The sequence below is a fragment of the Myripristis murdjan genome, chromosome 17 (genome assembly GCF_902150065.1).
Source record: "Myripristis murdjan chromosome 17, fMyrMur1.1, whole genome shotgun sequence".
In the NCBI taxonomy this organism is placed as follows: Eukaryota; Metazoa; Chordata; class Actinopteri; order Holocentriformes; family Holocentridae; genus Myripristis; species Myripristis murdjan.
Window position 1 is genome coordinate 13770040 of NC_043996.1, and position 24716 is coordinate 13794755.

Sequence of the window (24716 nt, forward strand, 5' to 3'; positions counted from 1 at the left end):
TGGTGGAACAAAACCAATATTTATTATTGTTGCATGGACAGAAATTACATAACAGTTTATAACTAGGCAAAATTCAATCTGAAATAAAGACATGAAGCAGACAGGTGAAAAGAGATTACCCATTTTAATGAAGAATCTGAAACACAGTCCTTGTTCCTGTTGAAACCACACCGACACATCAACTGATACATACTGTATACATTACATCATACTGTATGTCCTCCTTGATCTACTGACAGTGATGACATGGGCACTAAAGTACAGTAGGCTGCAGTTTTTGCAAAAGGCAATTCTAAGAATATCAAACCAACACTTTACTGCAATGTGTGAGATCACAGAAAAAAAATATTTATATAAAATGATGAAACTATCATTTACAGTACAAAATATTACAACATATTTATGGCTGACACACACACACACACACATCCAAATTGGTAGCATTTTCTTCCCCCTCCTGGTTGATATGTGTAAAAAGGCTTTGCGCAAAACTACCGTTTAAACCAAAAGCAGAATATGAGGCACAGTTATCAAAGACAAGGCAATACAAGTCCAGAGGAGTGTGGGAGCCTTCTGTAGGACCTTCACACTGTCCGCTGCTAAATGACGCTGTAGTCAAAGAAACTCCCAGCAGTGACATTTTGTGGAATTTCCTGTAATGATTAAACTTCCAAGAATAACCAGTGACGATCCACTTTCCAGACAAAGTCTTGGTTACAGTGGGAGTTCAGGAAGATCACGATTCTGTTGTTCGTTGAAAACACAAAGTTACTTATTGGTGTGTAATTTGCTTATACTCTCATTATGGAGATACAGTATATCTACAAAGAATAGTAATGTACAACAATGGAAACAAACAAAAAAAAAAATAGTAAAATTGTTTAACAATCAACTGATGTATTTCTCTGCTACACCACTACTACATTTGAAAAGAAAAGAGAAAAAGTGACAATATTCGTAGTTGGTATTCCATTGTCACTTTTTCTCCTAATTTTTCAAAGAAAAAGTGAGAAAAAATAATGAATGTAATAATTTTTCAATTACTACATTTGAAAAATGAGAAAAAGTGACAATATTTATAGTCGGTATTCCATTGTTTTGTTTTGTTGTATTTTTCTTCATTAACAAGCATCAAGCTGGAGTAGGAGTGTAACTGATAATGGTTATTTATGGCCCATTAAGATATAATCCATGAATATATCGACAGAGAATTCAGCACCCATTTTAAGGAGGTGAAGTCATTGGTGAAGACAGTAAGGCATCTGACAAAAACAACATGGGGGGAAAGTAAAGACAGACAACAGAAACCTGTGATGGGACCTACATGGTATTTTGGCACTGAGATTGCATGAATAAATAAAAGTGGATGCAGTTGACAAACAGGTATTACTATTATGAAGACAAATAAAATGACATGAACAGTCTGTGTGTGGGTAGCTGTACCCATGTGCAAGTGAAAAGATCACACCTTGCTGAACTTTGCAAACCTCAGACTATGAGAACTTGGCAGAGAGAACACTGTGGTTGACAAACATGTTGGTGTCATTTCAGGCTGCTGAAGTACAGTCACTGTTAAAAATAAAATTAAAACGTGACTGTACTTCCACAGACCTGTGCTATGACTGTAAAACAGCAGATCGCTTGCTTTAACTCATCAGTAATACTGTATAGTGCAAGTACTTGCTAGAATTGATTCAGTTTCAGTACGATTTAACTGTCACAGATATGCTTTAAGCCATGCTACAAACAAGGCAGGATTAATCTACTCCTGTCATGTATTATGCCTCTGTAGAGCAGCTTGTTATGACCACAGATGTGACAAACAAAATACATACAGCTGCAATTATCTTATATGTGTTCATATGAAAAACTACTCCAACCAAGAGTCCATGGAAGAGCCTTAATTCTGCGAGTAATTCTGGGAGAAGCGACACTACTAATGAGAAGACCATTAGAAATCCGAAGGCAGATTGCTTTGGTCCACTTTTAATCTAGGCACGCACACAAAAACACACAGACACCCTCTCCTTGGGCTGCAACCAGACTATAACTGGGAGGAGGTCTTGCACTTGGTCGTGTGCATTGTGTGTTTGTAAATGCACTAGGCCTATCAGCCTAATTTTTTTTTTCTTGTGCACAGCTATGTCTGCATGATAAAGAACCTCTCATGGTTGTGGTGATTCAAAATGTTTGAAAAATGTGTGTATTTGCAACTTAAGCTCTCTCTCTCTCTTCATTCATTGCTTAGCTCGTTCAACCATCAGTGAAATGGCTCATGCGCCATTGGTTCCCAACCACTGGTATAACGTGTGTAATAAACTGAAAGACCTAGAGAACAAGAAACAGCTAAACTCGACAGGCTTTGTGTATTTTCTACACTGTATTGTATTATATTTGAATCATAACGCAATTTAATTTGTAATCTGAAAAGCATTTGACAACACGATTGGCTGCCGAGTCTCTCCTAAGTTTTGCTCAGCATGTAATGTGGGGTAGCCTAGTCTAGAAAAGAGGAGATATGCCTGATGGAGACCTGGACTCTACTGAGTGCACTCTTCCAGTTTAGTTTTACATTCAGCTGGACTGCCACAATCAAGTCAAATCAACAGATTCCAACACACCGGCCAAGTTTTGTGAAGTTGCTGACAATATTATTTTTAAGACCCCATATTATGTTAAAGACCACGTAGTTAGGCTCCTATTATTAGCTCTGCAGTCCTCCTTGCACAACACCTCACTGCAGGCTCCTTCACTGTTTTATGTTATGTACCTCAATACAAACACACAGACATGCTCACAGACTGTGTGTGGGCCACAAACTCACGCTGCATTCAGGTGGTAAACAATTCTGGATAATTAATCCGTGACAGCAATGAGCTACTGTAAGAGAAGTCTGCAACAATATGAATAAACAGTTGTTATTGTCTTTTGGCTGTAGATGTTTCAGCCTTTTAACAGTCCTACTTACTGATGTATCACACTCAGATCTACTGAGTACATAAGATGTTTGCATTCTACAAATAAGGCCACAAAAGAAACGACGACTAGGCTACATAATTAAGCTTTCACTTTCTGGCAACGTTAAGTTTAGGGAACAAAAGGTTTATCTAACAAAAGGTTTGAAAGACTGAAAGACCAGATCCATTCAGCATGAAGGAACAATAAATAATGTACTTGACAACTGACCTAATTAAATCCATAAATAAACCACTGGTTCACTCCAAATTGATTACTTGAATATAACTTGTCATACTGGACTTTGCAAGTGTGAAACTGCAAAATCAACATTTTTTTTTTTAAGCATCTCTACCTCCTCTTGCACAGCGTCAAGGTGCCAAGCCAATCATTGGACCAACTTGTCTTTTCAAGTGAGAGACTGACTGGGCAGGAGCCAGGATGACCATCTTGATGACAATGGAGCCAACTAGAATAAACAGTGTAGTGTAAAGTTGACACAGTCTTTTGAAGTCTGCACAATTTCCCACTGCTTGGCTGTGACTGCTGCTACATGTTCCTGGGAATATTGTAGAGCATGGACAGAGGCGGTGCACTGGGGACTGGGGTGACAGAAGGGGAGCTCAATTCAGATGGGTACGGCCGCAAACCCCACTGCTTGTTGTCGTACAGCTTCCGCACGACAACGCGGCAAAAGTCTTCGCTGTGGCGGTTACAGGTGTCCAAGAGCTGGCGAACCTTGGCACAGCGCGTGCGTTGGTTCACCACCAGCTCGTAATCCTCCTGCATCAGCAGTGAGACCGCCAGCAGAGCGTCCAGGCTCTGGTTCAGACAGGCCTCTGTCATCTGGAGGACAATCTCCTCACGCCGCTCTGCGATCCACTGCGTCATGGGGCCTTGTGTGCCATTGTTGGGGTGCAACGGAGGAGAGTAGTCTCCTGCAAAAGGAAAGAGAAAGGAAGAGTTCAGATTTTTTTCCATCGGTGAGAGGAGCTGGTAATGAACAAAATTTCATGGCCATTTCATCATTTGATTATTTAGAACTGTGAGCATGCAGTATTATGCATCATGTACTTTGTGGCTGCGGCTTGAGAGTGAGGTTATCCAGATGGGTCTCACACTCAGTGATGGGCAGACCCAGTTTGATGGGGATGTTCAAGTCATTCACAGGTTGGGCGCTCCCTGGGTACTCGTTCAGGTTGTTGGTAAGGCTGTGGTCCTTCAGGGACTGAGGAGACTCCAGAGTGTGGGGCATGAAGGATGATGGAGACATTTCTAGATAAGAGGGAAAACAAGATGTGAGATATACCAACTTAGTAAATAAACTCCATGCTGCATACAAAATCTCATATCAAACTAGTCAGAACTAATTATATACTGTAGATGGGAGGGGGGCTGATTGACTGAGTGAAACCCTGTGGATTTTAAAACTCACAGTGCACAGTGTTGTAACCATGAAAATTGCTGAATAAAATGGCCCTCAACAGTTAGAAAACCACTGAGATACTTCCTATAGGAATGTGCAACCAGCCTCCAGTGTGTTGCAACCTCTTGGACTTCTGCCTGGAGTTTGAGGGCCTTTCTCTTATGCAGAGCTCTTCAGGCACTCAGCGGCCTAAACCTGCGGTTCTCAACTGGTCTAGCCACACGAGCCACATTTGTCCTTGGTCATTGACTGAATATAGTCAACAGATTGGTTAACTTTAGAGCAATTCAATTTATTTTTTCAGAATGACAAGTGCTGTGATTCACAAAGCTACCAAGCACTGCTACAACCAGGCCTTAAAACCCTTTCAGGCCTCCAAACTGAAAAGAGAACATATTTTTGAACTACAGGCTAGCCATGGCTTGTGATATTAGGCCAAAGTCTTTAAATTAATAGTCTCTGACTAGGCCTGTATGTTGTCTTGGTAAGTTACTTTGGGAAATTGTTCCATGTGCATAACGAAATGGTAATCTAAATCCACTGTACCAGAAATTTGTTATCGTTCACTTAAACTTTTCTTTTTGGACAAAGTGGACCCACAAGCCTCTGGTCCGCTCAGAATCAGCCTCCAGCACATTTTGGACTTTGACCCACCAGTTAACAACCACTGGCCTAAACAATGCCTACTATAATTGCACTAAGCACTGCACAGTGCTGCTCCTGAGCACCTAAAAGCTTAAGCTTTGTTTTACATCTCACAAGTGGAAACACTCTGTCATTTTAGCCTTGTCAGGGTGAGACTACAAGCTTGATGTGTTGTACTAGTACAGCGACCCAATAACTAGAGCTGCACCAGGCAACAGGATGGCCAAACACTAAACTATTTCAAAGTGTTCATGTTGGAAAATGGTGTAATTACTTTTATCAATTCATTTATTTTTTAAAAGATTATTTTTTGGCATTTCTGCTTTATTTGATGTGACAGCAGAGACAAAACGGAAGGTCAGGGGAGAGAGAAGGGGCGACACACAGCAAGGGACTAAGCCTTGATGCATGGTATGCAGCCCACCAGGTGAGCTACTGGGGCACTCCACTGTACCTACCTTTAAAGGGTGGGGCATTGCTGCTGGTAAGGAAGGCTGGCTGAGACATATCAGCTTCCTGGGAAGAACAGGAGCCTGAGCCTGAGGTGGAGCTCTCCTGAGGCAGGGACACACAGTGATGGTAAGCATACAGGCCCACAAAAATAGACAAGGAGTAAAATAATAGCTTTTTTTGCTTTTTGCATCCGTTTACTCTCTGCCAATGAACTGACTTTTCTCTATGCAGAATCCAAGTAGTTCAGCCAAAAACATTTATTTAAAGCCTGAATGACTGAATGTAAGCCAAATCCCCTCAACATTTTAGCCCAACAAGACTTTATTGGCCCTTATATTCTGCAGGGCGCTTAAGTGAATACTGACCAGCCAGGGACTGGGGTTGTCCTTCAGGATGTTCAGTGATCTCTCCTTTTTCCTCCTCTCACACACTGGCTGGGCCGAGCAGCAGCCTGTCCTCTGCATCAGCTGTGGAGGAAGAAGATCATGTGGGTGACAAAGAGGAAGAAGGAAATGAGTCATGTTGGCAAGAACAACTGCAACACTAGGGGCAAATAAATGTTAAGAAGGAATGAATTGAATCAGATATACCAAACTCAAACAAATAATAGTGTGTTAACCCAACCCGTTATTATTTCCTTTTTTTCCCCCCAAACAAACATAACATAACATAAATCAACCAGGCTGGGCTGACCACCATCAGACTCCACAAAACCACCACACCAAGTACCTCCTTCTTCCACCGACAGAGACTCAGGTCAATAATGATATATCTTATCGTATAATCGAGCTGCCTACAATCCAACTGAAACGTAAACACAGCACTGCAGTTGTTTTTTTACTTGAGCCTGACAGATAAATCAGCTCGCCAACATTGGGCTCATCACAGAAATACTGGCATTGGCATATAAGTTGGCTGATATGCACAAAAAACACAGCACATATTGCAAAAAAGCACTTAAGATAATTTAAAAACAGTATTGCAAGTAGTTGGCCCAGCAGACTCTACTGTTACAATACTTTGTATAGCAGTGAGTGGCAGAGCAGTGTATGACAGAAGTTTACTGCTCACCTCTAAAGTATCAAGTCCATATAAAGTACATTTGATTGCCAAATTTGATTATTTTCTTGCTACAAATGTGTGTTTTTTATGTGAAATAAAACCAATTATTGGCCAATATATCGTTCTCTGAAGTTTCTTACTCACAAATATTGGCCCTAATAGTCCAGGTATCAGTTGGGCTCAAGCTCTTACATAAAAACATATAAACATATCAACACTTTGTCAAAGAGCAGACATTAAGAAGATCAGGGACAGGTAACCATGTGCCATGTAAGGCTCAGAATACAAGTTTTCATTCCAACCAAACAATACACCAGTGATCATCAGCTGGTGGCCTGTGAGCACATCCAGCCCGCAGATTATTAAAGAATTGAGAAAATGTGAGGAGGAAAAAAACGCATCCCCATACTGACATAACACCAAAAACTACTGAGATTGAAATAACTTTATCGGGAATGATTTACTGACCCCAAATATGTGTGTCGATGTATATGTGCATATCTTCATGCAAGCATGGGGACAAACTGATTTTTCACAAGCTCTCATTTATATGACATTTTGGCTTTTGCTTGGCTGACAAACAATTTGAAAGGCTTTTCACCAATGAAAACACTGCCTAATAGAGTTAAAGTTAATTAATATTTCCTGCTAGTCAGGACTGCATTCTGCAATTACATTTCAAGAATTACAGATTGGAGCCATTACTCATCGGTCAAGGAGTCTGTTAGAACTGATATAGACTATTAAAAAAAACATTAAATTTACCAGAAAGTAAAAATATTAAACAATAATAGACTATTTAGGTCTAAATAAATGTATTTTTTGTTATTTGAAAGTCCAGCAGGCGAAGTGTCTGACCCTTGGAAAAATAGGGTTGATGACCCCTGCACCACACCAGCTGACTCACTGATTTGCACAACTTCTCTAACAAACCATCGAACATGCTTGGTTAAAATAACCACCTACGTACTCTAGGCCCTCCACATCCTTGAGACAGATAGTGTTCTTCCATATAATCAGAGTCTCACTCTCGCTGTCTCTCTCTCTCTCTCTCTCTCTCTCTCTCTCACACACACACACACACACACACACACACACACACACACAATGTAACTAAAAAGAGGAAGGACAAATCTTGTGGAAAGTTGGAATTAAACTGCACACTTGTCAAGTCATCCACTTCGAGTCACGGTACACGTCATTGTTTCCTTTTTCCGGTATAATCGTTAAGACATCAGACAATCAGCAAAAATCAGAATTCTAAATATGTGTCGCTGAATAAGGAGGCACTCCTCCAACTGGACAAACAGACAAGCACAGGTCTTTATGTGCTATCATTTTTATTCGTTTAGAACACTTTTATAGCCTGGGAACCAGACAAATCTGTGAACTCATGTTTTATGTACTATGGAAGATTCGTCTGGGCCCCCACTCGTTCAGACAGGCTTCCAGCCAACCTGGCCAAGAGTTAGGCTAATCATAACGTTTATCTAATATGCCGCAGGTTTGATATTATGACAGACAGAGGAGCGCCTTTGAGGCAGGCAAAGTTGTGACGCTTCGTCACGTTTTGTTGCTCTGCCTGGCTGTAGGTTTCTCCAATTGCATCCAAAGGCATTTTGGTCTAAAGCCAATGATTACCCTGGGACTGTTGTAGAGTTCAGAGCATGGGACTGAAACACCAGGGTAACCACTTTACACTAAGGTCAAGGTCCAGATGGTAGTGGAATTTTAGGCCAATGTAAAATGGGTATAACTTTCCCAACACAGATTTGCTACTTGGCCTAGGACTCAAAACAAGCAACCTTCCAGTCTCAAGATCAGTTTTCCTAACCTCTGGGTTACTAGCGCCCTTATCCCTCTTCTTCTTATCATCATCATCATCAACATTAAAAGAGGGCAGACCAAAAGTCTGCCATAAACAATTCAAGCATCATCTGTCCCCTCAACGACAATGACTCCTGACAAACCTTTGACTTCTTGATCTCCAACACGGCTTCCAGGAAGTCGATTTCATCAAAGTTCCTCACCATGGGCTCCAGGTCAATCAGACACTCTAAAATGGCAGAGAATGCACCACACTTTTATATGACACTAAAGAATACAGGAGATGAGACTAACTAAACTTTAACATTTAATCAGCATCACATTTTGTCTTGTCCCACATGCCTGTATCCATTTTGTGAAAGAAAGGAAATGCATGGAGTTTCGGTCAAAGACAGAGGAATGCAGCAGGGTGATGGAATGGTAAATTTTCCTTCATTAATCATTAACGTGAGGGATTTAATCCTTAAACCCTGCTCAGTCAGAGTTGAATTCAGCCCTTAGCAAAGAGGCTGTTCCTATTGTTCAGTGTGAAGTGATATGTCATCCAAAACTGAGACGGGATCAGTACCGAGAAGCAGAGCAAACTCTCTTTCAAGGGAGTTCAATTGTTATTCCTTTGCCAAAATGACTTCCCACAATATGCTTGTGTGTCCTTACTGAGGAAGGAGGGTCGTTCATCGGGGTTTGCAGTCCAGCCACAGGTCATGAGATTAATGAGGGTCTCTCTGCTGGGGATGTCAGCGGGCAGGCTGTCAAGGCTCGTGTCAGGACGCATTCCCCGCAACACGCTGAACATGATCTGCATGGGGTTGGTTGCATCTGGCCACGCATACACACAAATAAAGCCCAGCTATTACTGCTAATCAGATGGTGAAAAACATTCCAAATGCCATAGTAATTGATGAGAGAATGACCAATCCTGGGTATGAATTCAACTTCTTGATTGAACTACAATGTAATAAACAGTAAAAAATAGTTACCTTCAAATGGAATCCGCCTGGACAGCACCTCCCACATGATGATGGCATAGCTAAAGGGGACGTATCAAGGGGAAAAACATTTTGTTTAAATGAGCCTTGCATCATCTTTCTCAACTGGTTTTCCCCTTGACAGAGAAGGAACGTTACAACAAGCACAGCCTTTATTCCAGGCAGGCTGTTTTGAGGAAGAGTGAAGCATGACTCAGCTACTGAAGCAATCTACACTTATTGCCAAGAAGCATGAGAGACTGCCAGTCACAGTCAAGGGGAGATTCAGATTAAACTAAAGAGTTTAGTATATTTCTTCTGGTTTTGCAGAACTAGAGATACCATGGCCTCTCCGACAGATTACTGAGATCAGAGCTTCTGTCTGGCTGGTTGTGATTGATATGATAAACAGATTTAGGTCTTGGCCCGATGCCCAACACGTTGGTATGCTGACAAACCAACCCGAGCTGTCACACGGTTTCACCTTGCCATTTAAGAGACCTCCTCACCCTGCAATGAGGCCTGTGCTCGGCAACATTCTTTTAATTCTGTCGAGAAACCACATACACCAGGTTACGGTCAACAAGAGATTTCTCAAGTACTTCTGCAGAATTTATAAATGGGTGAGGCGGTGGTGCATGTGGAATTTCAAAACTGCATGCAAATGACAGCTGAAGGCAATATTGAGTAGGTTTAAATACAACAAGAATTCAGGAAACTGGATCATATCCAGATTATGACCATATTTAGGATGAGCTATTTAAATGCACTTTCAGATCCCCATCATAAATACCCCTTTATGTGTTTATAAATATATTTTAACAAAGTTTACCATCAGAGAATAATTGACACAGAAGGAAAAGGGATTTCCAAGAGGTACTGTAGATAGTCAATGGGCTTTATCAATGGTTGCAGACCAAAATGCCTCTGGATGCAAATGGATAGGCCAACAACCAATCAGAACAAAGTGTGATGTATCGGTGAGTGGCCACTGCACCTCAGCAACGCACCCCATTCCACATTACATACACAGATATGGCTGGCATGACCTGGGCCATCCAATCTGACAGAACAAATTAGAAATTAGAAGCAGATTAGACAGCTTGGTTCTCAGGCTGTCAAATTACAAGTTTGTGAGGCTTTGTGTCTTACCTGTACATGTCATGTTTCACATCAGCCCGACGGGTGCTGGAAGGCTCATACTCCTCAGGGGGCATGTAGATCACTGTTCCCCCCATCTCAGTGGGTTTGGACCCTGAACCTTTACTGACGGACAGCTGCCGCCATTTTGACAGGCCAAAGTCTGCAATCTGGACAAAACATCAGCATGATGCCACTGAGAAAGGGTGGGCAGGTTTAGAAAATGATGTATTCTCCAAAGGAGCATGAAGTCTATGTTTATTCTACTCTGCATTTTTAAAACTGCCAACAGCTTCTCACATTAGAAACAACACAGAACTGCAAGCACCTTTGCTCTTAAGTGTTTGACAGCAGTTCCCGCTGACACTGGCAGCTTCTGCTGAAAACTGTTGCGAAAACTAGAGCTGGGACTGATCTTTTGACGGCGTGGCACAGAAATTGCTTAGCCATTTGTCCAATCAGTGGACACGATGTGCCTTATTATTAGTACAAATTGATCTTGCATCCTTTCTACAAAAAAGCAGAGCTGTAGGAACACCAATTCGTCACAGAAAATAGTTTTCTAGACTATTTCTTTGAGGAATTAGGTGTTCCCGGTGTTCCTTAAACTATTTCTTGTTTGATTCAAACCAGTTTTCTTGAACTATTATTTAATCATTAAAAAAGGTCTGTAAAAGAATTATTAACTCAACAAAAGAAAAAATTGTTCGAATACTGATTGCATAGCTGAGTCAGACTGAGTTTCAAGCAGTCCATGCTCAAAGATGGCTTTGAGTGATGAAAAACTCATTTGTATGTAAATCCATAACTGCCCCCTTTCTGTGGTTCATATAAGAGTTTAATTAGACCGGTGATAACTTAAGCATCACTATATTAGAGAGATGGTCTTTAGTCATTTGCACCATGTGCACTCACACAGGGAATCAGGCGACTGTAATAGCTGTGGAGTAGACATGCCAACTATCTGAGGCTCTCAAAACCATACACTTTTCTCTCTGTCATATGAGCTACCACTGTGACCATACTGGATTCATTATTCAGTTCATATGGAAACTGTCCCCACTAGACACCCCACACACACCTTGACATGAAATTCACCATCCAACAAGATATTCTGTGTCTTCAGGTCATGATGTAAAAGGGGTGGGGTCATGTTGTGAAGGAAGTTGACCCCCAAGGCAATCTCATACAGAATCCTCAGCCGCAAAGGCCAGGCAAGCAGAGGGTACATGTCTTTCTATGAGAAGGAACAAGAGAGACCAAGCATAAAGATACAAGTCTACATACTGAGATCCTATATGTACTGACAGAAAAATGTGCTCAGGTGAGAACAGAGGGACAGGGACAGAAGACACACACAAAGCATGATGTAAAAGATAATGCAAAACATTGAGACAACCTGGAATTTCCCCAACTACTTCCTCCAAAACTCAGCTTTTCCAACCCAAGTTTTTTTTTTTTTTCTTTTTCCCTTTTTCATCCAATATCATGAACACTTCTGGTTTCACTTTTACTTGCTCTCACACAGGGAGACATTTGGAGAATGCCATGGCATAATAACATGGCATGAACGGGCACAATATAAGGCAACTTGCCAACAACAAAGTGACTCTTTCACTATGATGAATTAGATGATGTAAGCTTGTCATGTGGGAAAAACAAGAAACTGTAAACATTGAACATTTTCTCAATATTCTATTAGAGGTGAAAACCCAACTGAGCTGTACAATCAGACAGAGACAGAGTGACTTTTACTGCAAACCGATGCATCATTGTGTATGGTTAGCCTATACCAGCACCTACAAATATCCTAACCTTTACTGGAACAATGAAAAAAAAAAAAAAATCAACAACTTAAGAGCATGCCCACAATTATAGCCTGTGTAAGATTAAGTTAGAGCTTTGGATTAGAGTTATACAACATGATCCAGACTATAAACTCTGATGTGTCAGGTTAAGCAGCAAATAAGCAATCGTGGGCCACGGCTTTTAGCATCCAGTGTATTGATTTATTGACATGATTTTATGACGGGAGGCTACCTCGTGAAGCAACAGGTCCAGAGAGCCATTGCTCATAAACTCCGTGACGATGCAGAAGAACTCCGGCTCATTGCAGACGCCAAAGATCTGGATGATGTAGTTGAACCTGGCTTTGTGGAGCACTTCTGCCTCCTTGAGCAGGCAGTTCCTCTCCCTGCAACACGGTTGTCTTGAGTCAGTTTTAGTGATCGATATCAAGTAGGGCTGAATGATATAGCCTTATCACATCATTATCTACATATGAACATACAAGATATTAAATTCTCAAAAGGAAACAATATAGACTATATCAAATTTAGGGTTTAGTTGGACTAGGACAGTGATTGGTCTGTTATGATCCAAAAAATACCTGAGTCCTAATTTCGTACCACTAACGTGTAAATGTGAGCTGGTATGACAATAAAGTTCCTTGAAATACACAAAGTAACTGCATTTTACATGTTCATTTGGTATTATTATGCTTTGCTTAATTTTCACTGTTGTTACACTTAAAATTTGCAAGTAAATGTGAATTCACAGTCACTTTCAAGACATCTGGCATAAATATCGAGATATGAAATTTTCTCCTTATGCAGCCCTGATCTGATCCATTTCCCTAACTTGGCAGTGTAGGTTTGGACCATTAGTTTCAGGTCAGTGGACAAATTAAAGTATTATTTTATTAAGTCCTTCTTCTTCCCACTTTTTGAGAAACGCAAGATTCTGTTTGCCTCAATTTAAGAAAATCAAACACTTTGCTTGTATTTCTGACAGGTTACTTAGGACTTTGGGAATCACATGTTAGTCTTAGGGTAAAATTTCAAATTCAAATGTCGTATTTCAGCCCAGTATTGGCACCTTTAGTTGACGGATCCCTGGTGGTCACCCCCCTCTTTACACCTGGACATGGGGCGTCACTGCCCACCTTACATTCACAAGGCTGCACATGGCTTACAAGAAAAACAAACTAACAAACACACAAACAAACAGCATGAAGTGTTGAGGTACCTTTCCCCGACGGGAGAGTCGAGCTTCAGGCACTTGATGGCCACGGTGGTCCTCCAGTCTGAGTGCTGAGCCTTGAACACGGTGCCAAAGCCGCCTCTGCTCAGGTAGTACAGGTCGGTCAGCTTCTGGTAGGGGATCACCGGCAGGGTGCTGATCAGACTGCCGATGTTCACGCAGCCTGTCGCCGTGTACGGCTCCATAACAGCGGTGAGCTCTCACAGACACTCTCGGCGGAATTTAACATCCACTAACCCAGCCACAGAAAGCAGAAGTGTCCGTTCTGGCAGCAGCTGAAGAGGAACTGTCCCATTCATGTGTGGTAGTCCATTAAGACGGCGCAGACTGCTAGCAAGCTAAGCTAACCTTCATTTGGAAAGCGGCGGAGGAGAACGGCTGACCAGAAAAAGAGCCACCTAACCCGGTTCCTCCGCCTGCTGGCTCTCACGTCGTACTAGTGACGCAGCGACCACAACTACACAAACACGGTTTCACTCAGACGCCCATTCATCATCTCTTGTTTTCCTGGCACCGGGCGGCTGACACAGGACCGAGCGGGGACAACAGGCAGCGGCGCGGCTCTGTTGTCATTTATGGCAGGTGGGTTTGTTGTGGCGGATGACGTAGGACTTCCGGGTTTATGAGGGGCACGTCTCACCGAAGGGACTAACTTTCTAAAACCTTCGCCTCAGCATGGACACTTCTTCTTTTCAGGGATGAATACGCATTCAGATCATGAGATGCAAACAGTACGAACGAAGAAACTTTGCGGTGCGCTTGCAAGTTGACACCTGGTGGCCATTCAGACAATTTATAGTTGATTTTACAGTGTACAAATCCATTTCGAGGGGCGTTTTTTTTGTTTGTTTGTTTGCACGAGCCTTACCCTGCGTTCCAAATCGCATACTTATACTTTTTACTTTTAGTATGTACTGCAGCTGCCCTTACAAAGTATGTAGTTTAGTATGAATTGGGACATACTAATTCTTTTTTTCCCTACTTAATAGTATGGTAGTATGGGTATTGGAACGCAGGGAAACACTTTTTGACAGACACACCCCATTGCATGTGAAAGCCCCCTCTCATCCCCAAGTAATATCAGCTTGACACGCAATGCCCGGATTTCCCAAAACATGTGGGAATCCCCCCAGTAGGAGATCAGGCTATTCTAATAAAAAAAAAAAGACCTATAACTTTAAAACTTGATTTAAAGTTATAGGTCGAAGTTCGGGAAACTACGTCTTGTGAGCTCATCTTTTTTTTTTTTTTTTTTTTTTTTTTTTAAATCAGGCGGTGTTATGACTTTAACAATTTAATCTTGCGGCAGTGTCCTCACAGCTGCCTGTGGTGTCCGTGGCTTGTTTGTTTATTTTACCGTAGCAGCCTTTTAAAGTCGCTGTGGCCCTCAAGAAAACAGCTAAAACATATCAGAATTTAGAGGAATCATGGAAAATATCATAGTTCAAGTTCATCTTTATTTGGAGCCTCGTATCACTATTTACAGCCTCAAAGCTCTTTATATACCCGCATAATTATAGTAGAAGAGTCCAATAAATTCTTTTAGGAATATTGTGGAAATTACTATAAGAATATAACAGTGATACTATAGGAGATTAAAAAATAGAATAGGTCACTATAAACTCACCTATATACTGGTATCATATAGCATATTTACAACAATCCTAAGCACCATTTGTACATTTCTCATGTCTTCATATAGTTAAAAATCATATATACATATATTGTATGAAGCAAAACCTCATTCAAATGTGTACTTGATTTGGGTCGATGAGAGAGTGAATTATGTAAATTGCAGTATACCTCAGGATTAATACATATTGGTGCGTAAAGTTTTTAACTTCTCCTTTGAGTAAATAAACCCGGCTCATTGTGTGTTTATGACTTTGTTTGTAAAACAGGAAGACTGCTTCCTGGGAGGAGGAGGACACATGATGGGACACACCGTGGAACACATGACCGTGTTTACGACGCGCGGATCCCTGAAACCCGAGGCTCCTATGAGGAAAAGGGTGTCAACAAATCTGGTAGTGCCGCGTAAAGGCTCCTGACGTGGGCGAGATTTTCCGACAACGCGCCATGGATTTACCCATAATACCAGCGATATCGATGAAACAGTAGCGCACAAGACTACAGGGACGTCTCCTCATCGTTGACGCGAATAGAAACTGAAAGAAACTTGCATCAAAGCAGCTGTTTCCTTCCCCAAGCTTTGACTTGGGATACTGTTTCCACCCAGCTGGTGTTAAGTAAGTATGTTTGCCTCTATGTTACTAGTCTGTGCCACTGTGCTCACTGACAAACTTTGCCTCCTCTCCTTAATTTAATTCACAGTATCAGAGCCTCTGCAGGACAACACCAATGGCTGCCTCCTTTGTCCCAGTCCCCATCCCAGTGGAGGGGTGCAGGTCGTGGCACAAGAGGACCCCTCCCAAAAGCTGTGGGCCCCCCTCTCCTCGGGGTGTTGCATGGATGAGGGGCGTAGGGTCCCGGGGAGTCCCAGAGGGGTGCCCGAGTGGACATGGAGGAGCAGCAGTGGAGGCTTTGTCATCATCATCATCATCAGTCCTGGAGGAAGGGAGTGTGTCGGACAGCTGGATGGAGAGACCGAACACCCCTACGCTGCTGGGCCATGAGATCATGGAGGAGAGATCAAAGTTCACGGTAAGGTTTTAAAGAACTTTCCTGCAGGAAGTTGAAAGGTAGCTTTTATGGTAATCTAATCATTTGAAGAGAAAACACAGAGCTTGAACTGATTGCTTGAATAAATTAAACATTTTACACTTTTTTACAACATTTAGATGCAGACTTGCGTGCTATGTTTTGTTTTGGCCCAGTTCTTTACATCTGTTTTAATCAAGCAGACTCTTTAGCATGGTGATATGTGTTTTTTTAGGTGGATATGTGTTATTTTCAGAGACAGACGCATGGACTGTCCGATAATGTGTGTCATACTGACATCATATGGTTTCCTTTTATAAATGCTGATGTTGTGTGTGTGTGTGTGTGTGTCGACTCCATACTGTTGTGGAATGGACACAACACAGTCTCACAGTCACAAGCAGGTGACTGTGAGAACAATCGCTCTGTATGCAACAGCTGTTATCCATTAGATTATTCATTCTCCTCGTAGGACAATGCCTGCAGACCACAGTGTGTGTGTGTAGGTGTGATAAATGTGTGCACCAACATATTTTACTGAGGACGTAGCTCAGTACAAATGTACTTTCAACTACATGTTAATTTGAGAAAAGACAAAGTCCTTGTATGGCTTTTATTACACCGGCCACTGCCAGTTCACAGGTTCAAACAGATAAGTTTCTGTGTTTGTGGCTGTGTTGAAGGTTTATAAGATCCTGGTGACAGGAAGTCAAGGAAACAGCTGGGTGATCTTCAGAAGGTACGCTGACTTCTGCAGGCTCAACGACAAGGTGAGGGCACATCATGAGGCTCTGTCCTTACTCATCTGCAACAGACACGCACCCACAATTCAGCAATATCACCTTCATCAGAGTGTGAAAAGACTAAAACATTAATTTCCCTTAGTAGCCTACGGATAGAAAAATTATAATAGTGCTGTCATTAATACTAGTAAAAAGAGGCATAAATTACTGTACAATTACTAGACGGTGTTTCCCTTTTATTTCTCTGCCATTGTAATGACTTTTTCATCATACTTTATTATCTTGGAGGGGGAGATTCTGCTTTTGCTCGCCCCTTTCTACAAGAAGATCAGAGCATAGGATCAGTGACAGCACAGCACTCCTGAAGCTGTAGGGATGCCTTGTGCTGTTCAAAAGTACTTGAGCAGGGCTACACCAGTCCGCTGCCCCTAAGAGAATCATATTTACTATGTTATATTTACTATATGTATATTTTCAGGTATATGACTGTAATTACATTAGCATGCTTGCTGTCTTCCTCCCTCTCGTTTACACTCCATGCACACACTTTGACTGTTCTTTGACTCCTTGAACCTTTAAAAGAAGGAGGTATTTTTTGTCATAGAATAATATATAACAGTATAGTTATCATGTAGTTATTGTATTTCTCAGATTTTCATGGCTTGTCTTGATTTTGCAGCTGAAAGAGCTGTTTCCCAGGTTTCGTCTCGCCCTGCCTCCTAAGCGCTGGTTCAAAGACAACTACGACATGGAGTTTCTAGAGGAGCGGCAGATTGGACTGCAGACCTTTCTGCAGAACCTGATAGCGCACAAAGACATCATCAACAGGTACAGCAGGGCGTTGGTGTGCTGGTCTGCGTGTACAGAAGTTCAGCCAGGGCTCTGCATGTAAAGATCCCCTCATTTCCCCAAATGCAATGTTGTATGATGGACTGTTTGAGCATTTCCAACACTTGGATGGGCATGAACATCTCCCAGTTTTGCATCATCAGTAGCGATGAATTACAGTTGTCTAATATTGTGGATATTGTTAAATAATCTTTATAAAAATGCTACTTACTTTATTTGTATAGTACTTTCCAAAATAGTTACAAAGTGCTTCACATAGCATTTGCAATGAAAATAAAAACAAAGCAAAAGCAAACAAGCAAACAAACAAACCCTTCAAAAAACCAAGCACAAGTATAAGTTAAAAGTAAAATTCCAGATGGAGAAAAATGATGTGGAAAATACTTTGAGAACTAGTGGCTCTGCCCAGTTTGCAGCTCTGCTGCAGCTGTGTTTGAATTTGCTCTTAAATCTCTCTCAGGGCGCCACGGTGGCTCACCAGTTAAGAGCGTGTACCATGTACCAGGGCTTAGTCCTGATCGCAGCGGTGCAAATCCGACCTCAGGTCCTTAGCTCTCCCCTGCCTTTCCTGTCTATCTCCGCTGTGACTATCAAATAAAGCAGAAATGCCAAAAAAAAATCTCTCTCTCCCTCCATAGTGAAGTGGTCAGACAGTTCCTGTGTCTGGACAACCCACCAAGTCCTTTTGACAGTCTCGTGGAGAGCAGGGTGAGTTCTTTTTCCATCGTGCTCTAGATGTATTGCAATATGCTCCAAGGATGTCAATTTAAAGAAATTTCCAGTAGCTGGCAGTCATCAGAAATAAAACTACTAATAATCTAGTAAGGTTTTGATATAGGAAATACAAAGCATGTTTTTCCACAATCAAAACATCACTTTAATATTTTAAATTTTGCCTATTTATACAACAAAACCAAAACAGGATTATGAAAACTAACCTGAGTGAGACTTGCACAGCCAAACTGTCAATAACAATTAATTGATCATTAATAAGTTACTTACAACCCTAAACCAGTCACATGCCAAACTGCTACAACTCTGTGCTCACACTGTGTGTGTAACCTGCATTATTGTTCCAGTGGACAAGAGCAGAGCACAACTGATGTTTTGGCTTGATGATATCAGCTGATAATATCAGTGTCATTGTATATGTTGGCCATTATAAAAAAAAAAAAAATGCAACACATATTGCGGTCAAAAGCACCTGAGGTAATTTAAAAACAATGCATCATTAGTTAGCTTGTCTAGTAGACTTCATTGTTTATAATAGTGTGTACTGCAGCGATTTGGAGAGCAGTATATCACAGCTGAGCTGATGGCAGCGAGAGTGTGTTAATATAATCAGAATTTTATTGCTCCCAAATATGGGTATTGGCCTCAAAAATACAGTATCAGTTCAGTTCTAGACAAGAAGTCAAGCATCCCTAATGGTGTAAACTGGAAACTAATCAGTTTCTTTACTTATGAAAGCAGATCCTTGGAACCAGGAGCAAAATGTCTGACTCGTACCTCTGACAAATCTCAATGCAGACTCTTGTTTTTGTTTGAGAATAAGGGTGGCGTTGTTTGCCTGCTGCTGCGTTGTGTGCAGGCTTTCTGTGAGACTCTGGAGGAGACGAACCACCGCCTGCAGAAGGAGCTGCTGGACAAGCAGAGAGAGATCGACAGGTTGACCAAGACGCTGGAGGAGAGGGAGGACCACATCGCACTCCTGGTGAAACAAGCCAAGTAAATATGTGATTACACCGCTGGTAAAATCAGATGTGTGTATGTGTGTGTGTCTGCCAGAAAACCTGAAGAATCACAATATACCTATGCCGTTTATCTCCATGGGAAATATGAGTACAGACACTGTTTTCATACTGTAATGTCCAGGTCTGCAGTTATGTGTATGTTAACTGATTATTCATTCCTACACAGAGACATGTCACATTGTCCTCAGCTGCCTGAGAGTCCTTCGGCTTTGGAGGATGGACACAGAGTCACAGACACCAGCACTCACACAGAGGGAGACACAGATGTGACCGGACATGGACAGATACCTACAGATGAAAATGAAGAGGATGCAGGCAGGCAATACTCCATTAGTGTGACTGAACAAGAATTAAACCCTGCAACAAGGTACAACAGCCCTGTTGTCTTCCTGCTCTGCCTCTGTATTGCTAAAGACATGATACTCACTGTTGCAAGATATGGTAAATCAGTGTCTGTTAGCTGTAATTTTGCCTTTTTAAAGGAATACTTAACCCTCAATTTCCCTTGACTGTCCATCTCCCCCCCCCAAATTAAAGTACGCAGGCTGAGAATGGGCTGAGTCTACTTTGACCTGTGCACAGTCTCATTGGCCTGGAGTGCTGATGGTTTGTTCCTGTAGCGTAGCCAATCAGCTCAGTTCTAACAGAAACGACTGGGATTGAGGCATGCAGTTATATATTCATCAGACATTCAAGACAGTCCAAGGTGATAAAAAAGTATTATTTTCTGGGGTGTATTATTTCCCTCAGTTAGTGGACAGTTGAAAAGTTTCTGCTGGACACTGCTGATGATGTTATCTTTGATTTTTATTAATTAATTTCTTCTTCTTCTTCTTCTTCTTCTTTTTTTTTTCAGTTCCAGTTGTGAGGCTGCTGCACCAGTAAAAAGTCACGGAGCTTACTGGACCACCCTGGTTATCAGTGATTCACCAGCCCCATCTTAAAAAAAAAAAAAAGTAGAGGAAGAAAGCAACAGAAAATCCAGGACCTCAGAACTGCAGAATTACCAAGAATGATGGACAAAGACGTTCGGTCTAATTTAAAACCTGGCAGATTTCTGCTTAATTTTTTTATGTGAGCTAGGATTTGAATTTGTTTCTATTCCATTTGACAAGGGCGATATGTGCAAGTATGTGTGCGTATGTGTGTGTATGTGTGTGTGTGTGTGTGTGTGTGTGTGGCTGTGCATGCACCCCAGTGTCTCAGGATACTACAGGTAACTCATTTTAGTGTAGCTTGATTTTAGTGTGTAAGCCATACACACACAAGTGCCTTTGTAATGTCTGTCTTTAAAGAAGGAAGAAACTGTTCTGACTTAGAAATTTAAATAATGAATTCAGAAATCATTATTATTATTAATGTCATTAAATTCTATTTAAGTCTTTGCGTGATGTCCAAAATGAATTCTGCTTGTCCGTATCAACACGGCCGTGACTGTGAACAAAGATTGTGGTGTGCTGAAACTGAACGCAGATGTAACCAGAAGATGGCGCTGTAATAACAAAGGTAAAAGCAAATGTAAACAGACTGAGCCCAAATGAGAGGAAAATTGGGAACTTGATGTTCTCTTCTCAGCACATCCAAGGGCATTTATCTAAACCTTGAACATAGCATTCTCAGATAATAGGCAGGAACACTTTGCTTCTTGCAGTCCTGCCGTCACGAGACAGTTGCTGTGGGAAATTATTTTTCTCTCCAGCAGCAAATGGCAGCTTCACAAGTGATACATGAAGTGGGTTTCTTAGATAGAAAGATGGACCTTATTTATGGGCTATCAGACACTAAAGTACAAGGGATAACATATAAATGCTTATTTCCAGCATGGTCCCAAGATGGTGAAAGACAGAAAAGAAGACATTCATCATTAAAACATAAACAATACAATCCCAAAGTCAAAAAAGAAAGACACACACACACACACAAACACACACACACCACAATTTAAGAAATGAAAACAGCTCCCACACCAAAAGAGAGTGCTAAAGTAACAATGTCATTGTAGATTACATTATAAATCAGTTACCTTGTCCCATAAAAAAGACCTCACCTGACTTCTCTCTCATGTTTAATGACTGCATGTGCAGCAGAGGGCGGCTCCACAACATGCCACCAGTGTGAGAAAAAGGAACAGAGCATCACATAGCGTTCATTCCCACATATTGCTCATTTCAGATGATTTAAGACCCTATGGAAAGCTGACATATGATTAATAGTGGAGCAAACTATGCAAATGCCAAGTTATGACAGTGTTTGAAACATAAATTAGCTTTTCCACTTAGTTTTACTTGAGCAAGATGATGTGGAAAAAATGAACAGTTTTGGGGTTCAGAAAGCTAAACTCTCGTCAAAAAGTTGTAATTTCCTATTGAGCGCTAGGATTCATTTTGTATTTCAGAAGAACTGCAGCACAAATTTGTCTTCACAAACACTGTCAGTGTCATGAGTCGTGGAGATTTGGCCAGAACATTGAGCAAATTTATGCACATCCATGTCAGAGAAGAGGAAGTCAAAATTAATGATAATTCCAATTGAGTTGAATGTTCAGTGTCACGTTTTGGTCCAAATAAGATTTGATTAAAAGGGCCACACACAGCTGTCCTTCACTCATGAACTGCAACATCTGACTGAACAGCGAATCTCATTATAAAATCTGTAAGCCTCACACTATAAAATCTGTAAGCCTCACACTATAAAATCTGTAAACCTCTCTTTGTGAAAGGAAAACAAGATAATCCAATAAAACATTTGGGCATATGTTGACGAGGCTCATCGGGATGGAATTAGATGAACAGATGAATTCTCAAACTTAATTTGTTAGCAATTTGAAAACACAATTGCTCAAGAGAGTGGTGACAATAAATTCCAGAGGATGGCACTTAACAGAAACCAAAGTGGCTCTCAATGGAGGTACAAATACTAAAAACAAAAACATACAATACAGTTTTCAAGAACACAGTGTCTGCAGCCCAATAAGAGACAGGATAAGAGCTGTAATAGAGGTGGAAAAATACTAGAACATCGTATTCTGGAAGAATTGTCACTCTGGTGATATTAGGGTTAAAAGTATAAGTGTAAAAAAAAAAAAAAAAAAAAAAAGTAAAAGGTAGCTAATTTAGAATGTGCTCAAAAGTTATGGAGTTACTTTTTCAAAAGAGGATGCTGCAAACTTGATTCTTATAATGGTCAAATTTGGAAACTGCAGAATCAAGTCCACAAAATAACTTGTATTCTCCTCTTCTTTGCTGACTGTCACCAAAACAAATGTCTTCTGTGATTTAAAAGGCAGTGGACATTGCAACCAGAAATGTCATTAAGTCAAAGTAAAATTACTGAATTCTGTAAACACAAGTACACAAAAACAGTGACACGAGTCATTAGTCACTGTAGTTCATTCCATTTCCAGTTCATTTTTGCTATAAATTTGCATGTAACCCTTTTTCTTAAACAACAAACATGCGACTGGTATAAATCCTGTACTCACTCAACTTACTGTCTGTCTGTCTGCCTGTCTGCCTGTCTGTCTGTCTGTCTGCCTGCCTGCCTGCCTGCCTGCCTGCCTGCCTGTCTGTCTATCTGTCTGTCTGTCTCTCTGTCTCCCTCTCTGCCTGCCTGCCTGCCTGTCTCTGTCTATCTGTCTGTCTCTATTTCTCACTGTCTCTCTGTCTGTCTACCTGTCTGTCTGTTTGCCTGCCTGTCTCTCTGTCTGCCTGCCTGTCTGTCTGTTTGCCTGCCTGCCTGCCTGTCTGTCTGTCTGTCTATCTGTCTGTCTGCCTGCCTGTCTATCTGTTTATCTGTCTCTCTGTCTCCCTCTCTGCCTGCCTGCCTGTCTGTCTGTTTGCCTGCCTGCCTGCCTGTCTCTGTCTATCTGTCTGTCTCTATTTCTCGCTGTCTCTCTGTCTGTCTGTCTGTCTGTTTGCCTGTCTGCCTGCCTGCCTGTCTGTCTGTCTGTCTGCCTGTCTGTCTACACATTCTTGAACACAGTAACTTACACCACATTACTATGTTTGCTCACCTCATCATGTAACTTTGCATATTAATGTGGAATATTCCTCAATGCGTCAAGACAGAATTCATATTAATAACTACTATGTGTTATGTGAAGAGATGTTTATCTAAATAATTGCTAATAAATGCATTAATTAGCTTAATTAATGACTGCATCAATAGAAGTGGTTTTGTTTAATACAGTGTGGAGATCATGGCAGGATTTTAAACAGGGCAACCACGGGTGTGTTGTTTAAATAAGAGCAGGCAGCTCATCTATTTTTAATACTTTTGTTTATTTTAACTGGTTACTGTAACAGTTGGAAACTTTGAAAGACGGATGGCGCGACCCAGTGGGACATTTACTCTTCCTCCCGAGAACCTCCAAAATGTTATATGAAGAAAAAGCCTGAGACCTTAGAGGGTGAATTATTGAAATCAAAATGTTTAAGCTTTTACAATGAAACATTGGCTCTTTCTACTGTATCAGTGAAAGATCACTTATTTATTGACTCCTTTTATTTACTAGTGGGAGAGCCCTGTGTTCATGCATCCAGCTGGAGCTGTTAAGGATCGTTTTTTGTCTTGGCCTGACTGAGTCTCCGTCCTCTATGAAACAGAAGTATGATAATCCTGCCTGCCCCTGTCTGTGCCCCACTGTCACAAAGCTCCTTAATGAAATCAGCCTGGTTGCACATGAATCCTCAGTGCGACACTTCAGACACTTCAGTTCACCTTGGAACACGAGAAGACCGAGCAAAAACCAAACTGCAGTGAAAAATGCAATAAATCTTTCCACAGTTGACCTGTAAATCCAGACCTGGATGGTTGTGATACATTGAACTTCCTCAGCTGACATGAGGAAGTGTCGGTGATGTGCCAGCAGCTCAGGCATTTGCCTCCAGCAGTGATGAGTGGGCAGGATCCAAAAATCTCTCCCCACATCGAAGGGTCAAGTTTGTTCAGCTTTACTTTATTAGAGGGAGAGTTGACAGACGGGGTGGAGATGCACTTTCTATTTATTAATGCGGCCACACATAGCTGCTCTCCTTTGAATATTTTATGTACATTGTACATGTATTGCTTTGAACTGCTGAGAGCTGTAGCCAAGCAATTCTGATTTGTTTTCTCAGATTTGATCTTTTTACCGTGACGGTTCACATTCCTCTTTTCATGTGACCTGTATCAGACCTCAGTGTGGACAGAT

General features: G+C 41.3%; 2 protein-coding genes across 3 annotated transcripts; one reads left to right on the plus strand and one right to left on the minus strand.

Annotated features, from left to right (window-relative positions):
- Window positions 1-452: 452 nt before the first annotated feature.
- ripk2 (receptor-interacting serine-threonine kinase 2) lies at window positions 453-14052 on the minus strand. 2 transcript variants are annotated; one of them, XM_030074856.1, is made up of 12 exons: window positions 13504-14052; window positions 12517-12670; window positions 11558-11713; window positions 10489-10646; window positions 9349-9398; window positions 9026-9187; window positions 8512-8597; window positions 5845-5946; window positions 5485-5581; window positions 4030-4230; window positions 3479-3893; window positions 453-3448 (listed from the first exon to the last, which is right to left on the minus strand). In XM_030074856.1, exons 1-11 carry the CDS (start codon window positions 13701-13703, stop codon window positions 3505-3507), a joined length of 1755 nt encoding a protein of 584 aa, XP_029930716.1. In that variant the 5' UTR covers window positions 13704-14052; the 3' UTR covers window positions 453-3448; window positions 3479-3504. The 2 variants fall into 2 exon arrangements, with proteins under 2 accessions (XP_029930716.1, XP_029930715.1); XM_030074855.1 differs by having other exon boundaries at window positions 453-3893; window positions 13504-14051.
- Window positions 13981-20538, plus strand: LOC115375459 (sorting nexin-16). The gene is made up of 9 exons (XM_030074857.1): window positions 13981-14100; window positions 15420-15767; window positions 15853-16182; window positions 16863-16949; window positions 17602-17750; window positions 18410-18479; window positions 19363-19499; window positions 19692-19892; window positions 20382-20538. Exons 3-9 carry the CDS (start codon window positions 15880-15882, stop codon window positions 20467-20469), a joined length of 1035 nt encoding a protein of 344 aa, XP_029930717.1. The 5' UTR covers window positions 13981-14100; window positions 15420-15767; window positions 15853-15879; the 3' UTR covers window positions 20470-20538.
- Window positions 20539-24716: the final 4178 nt, after the last annotated feature.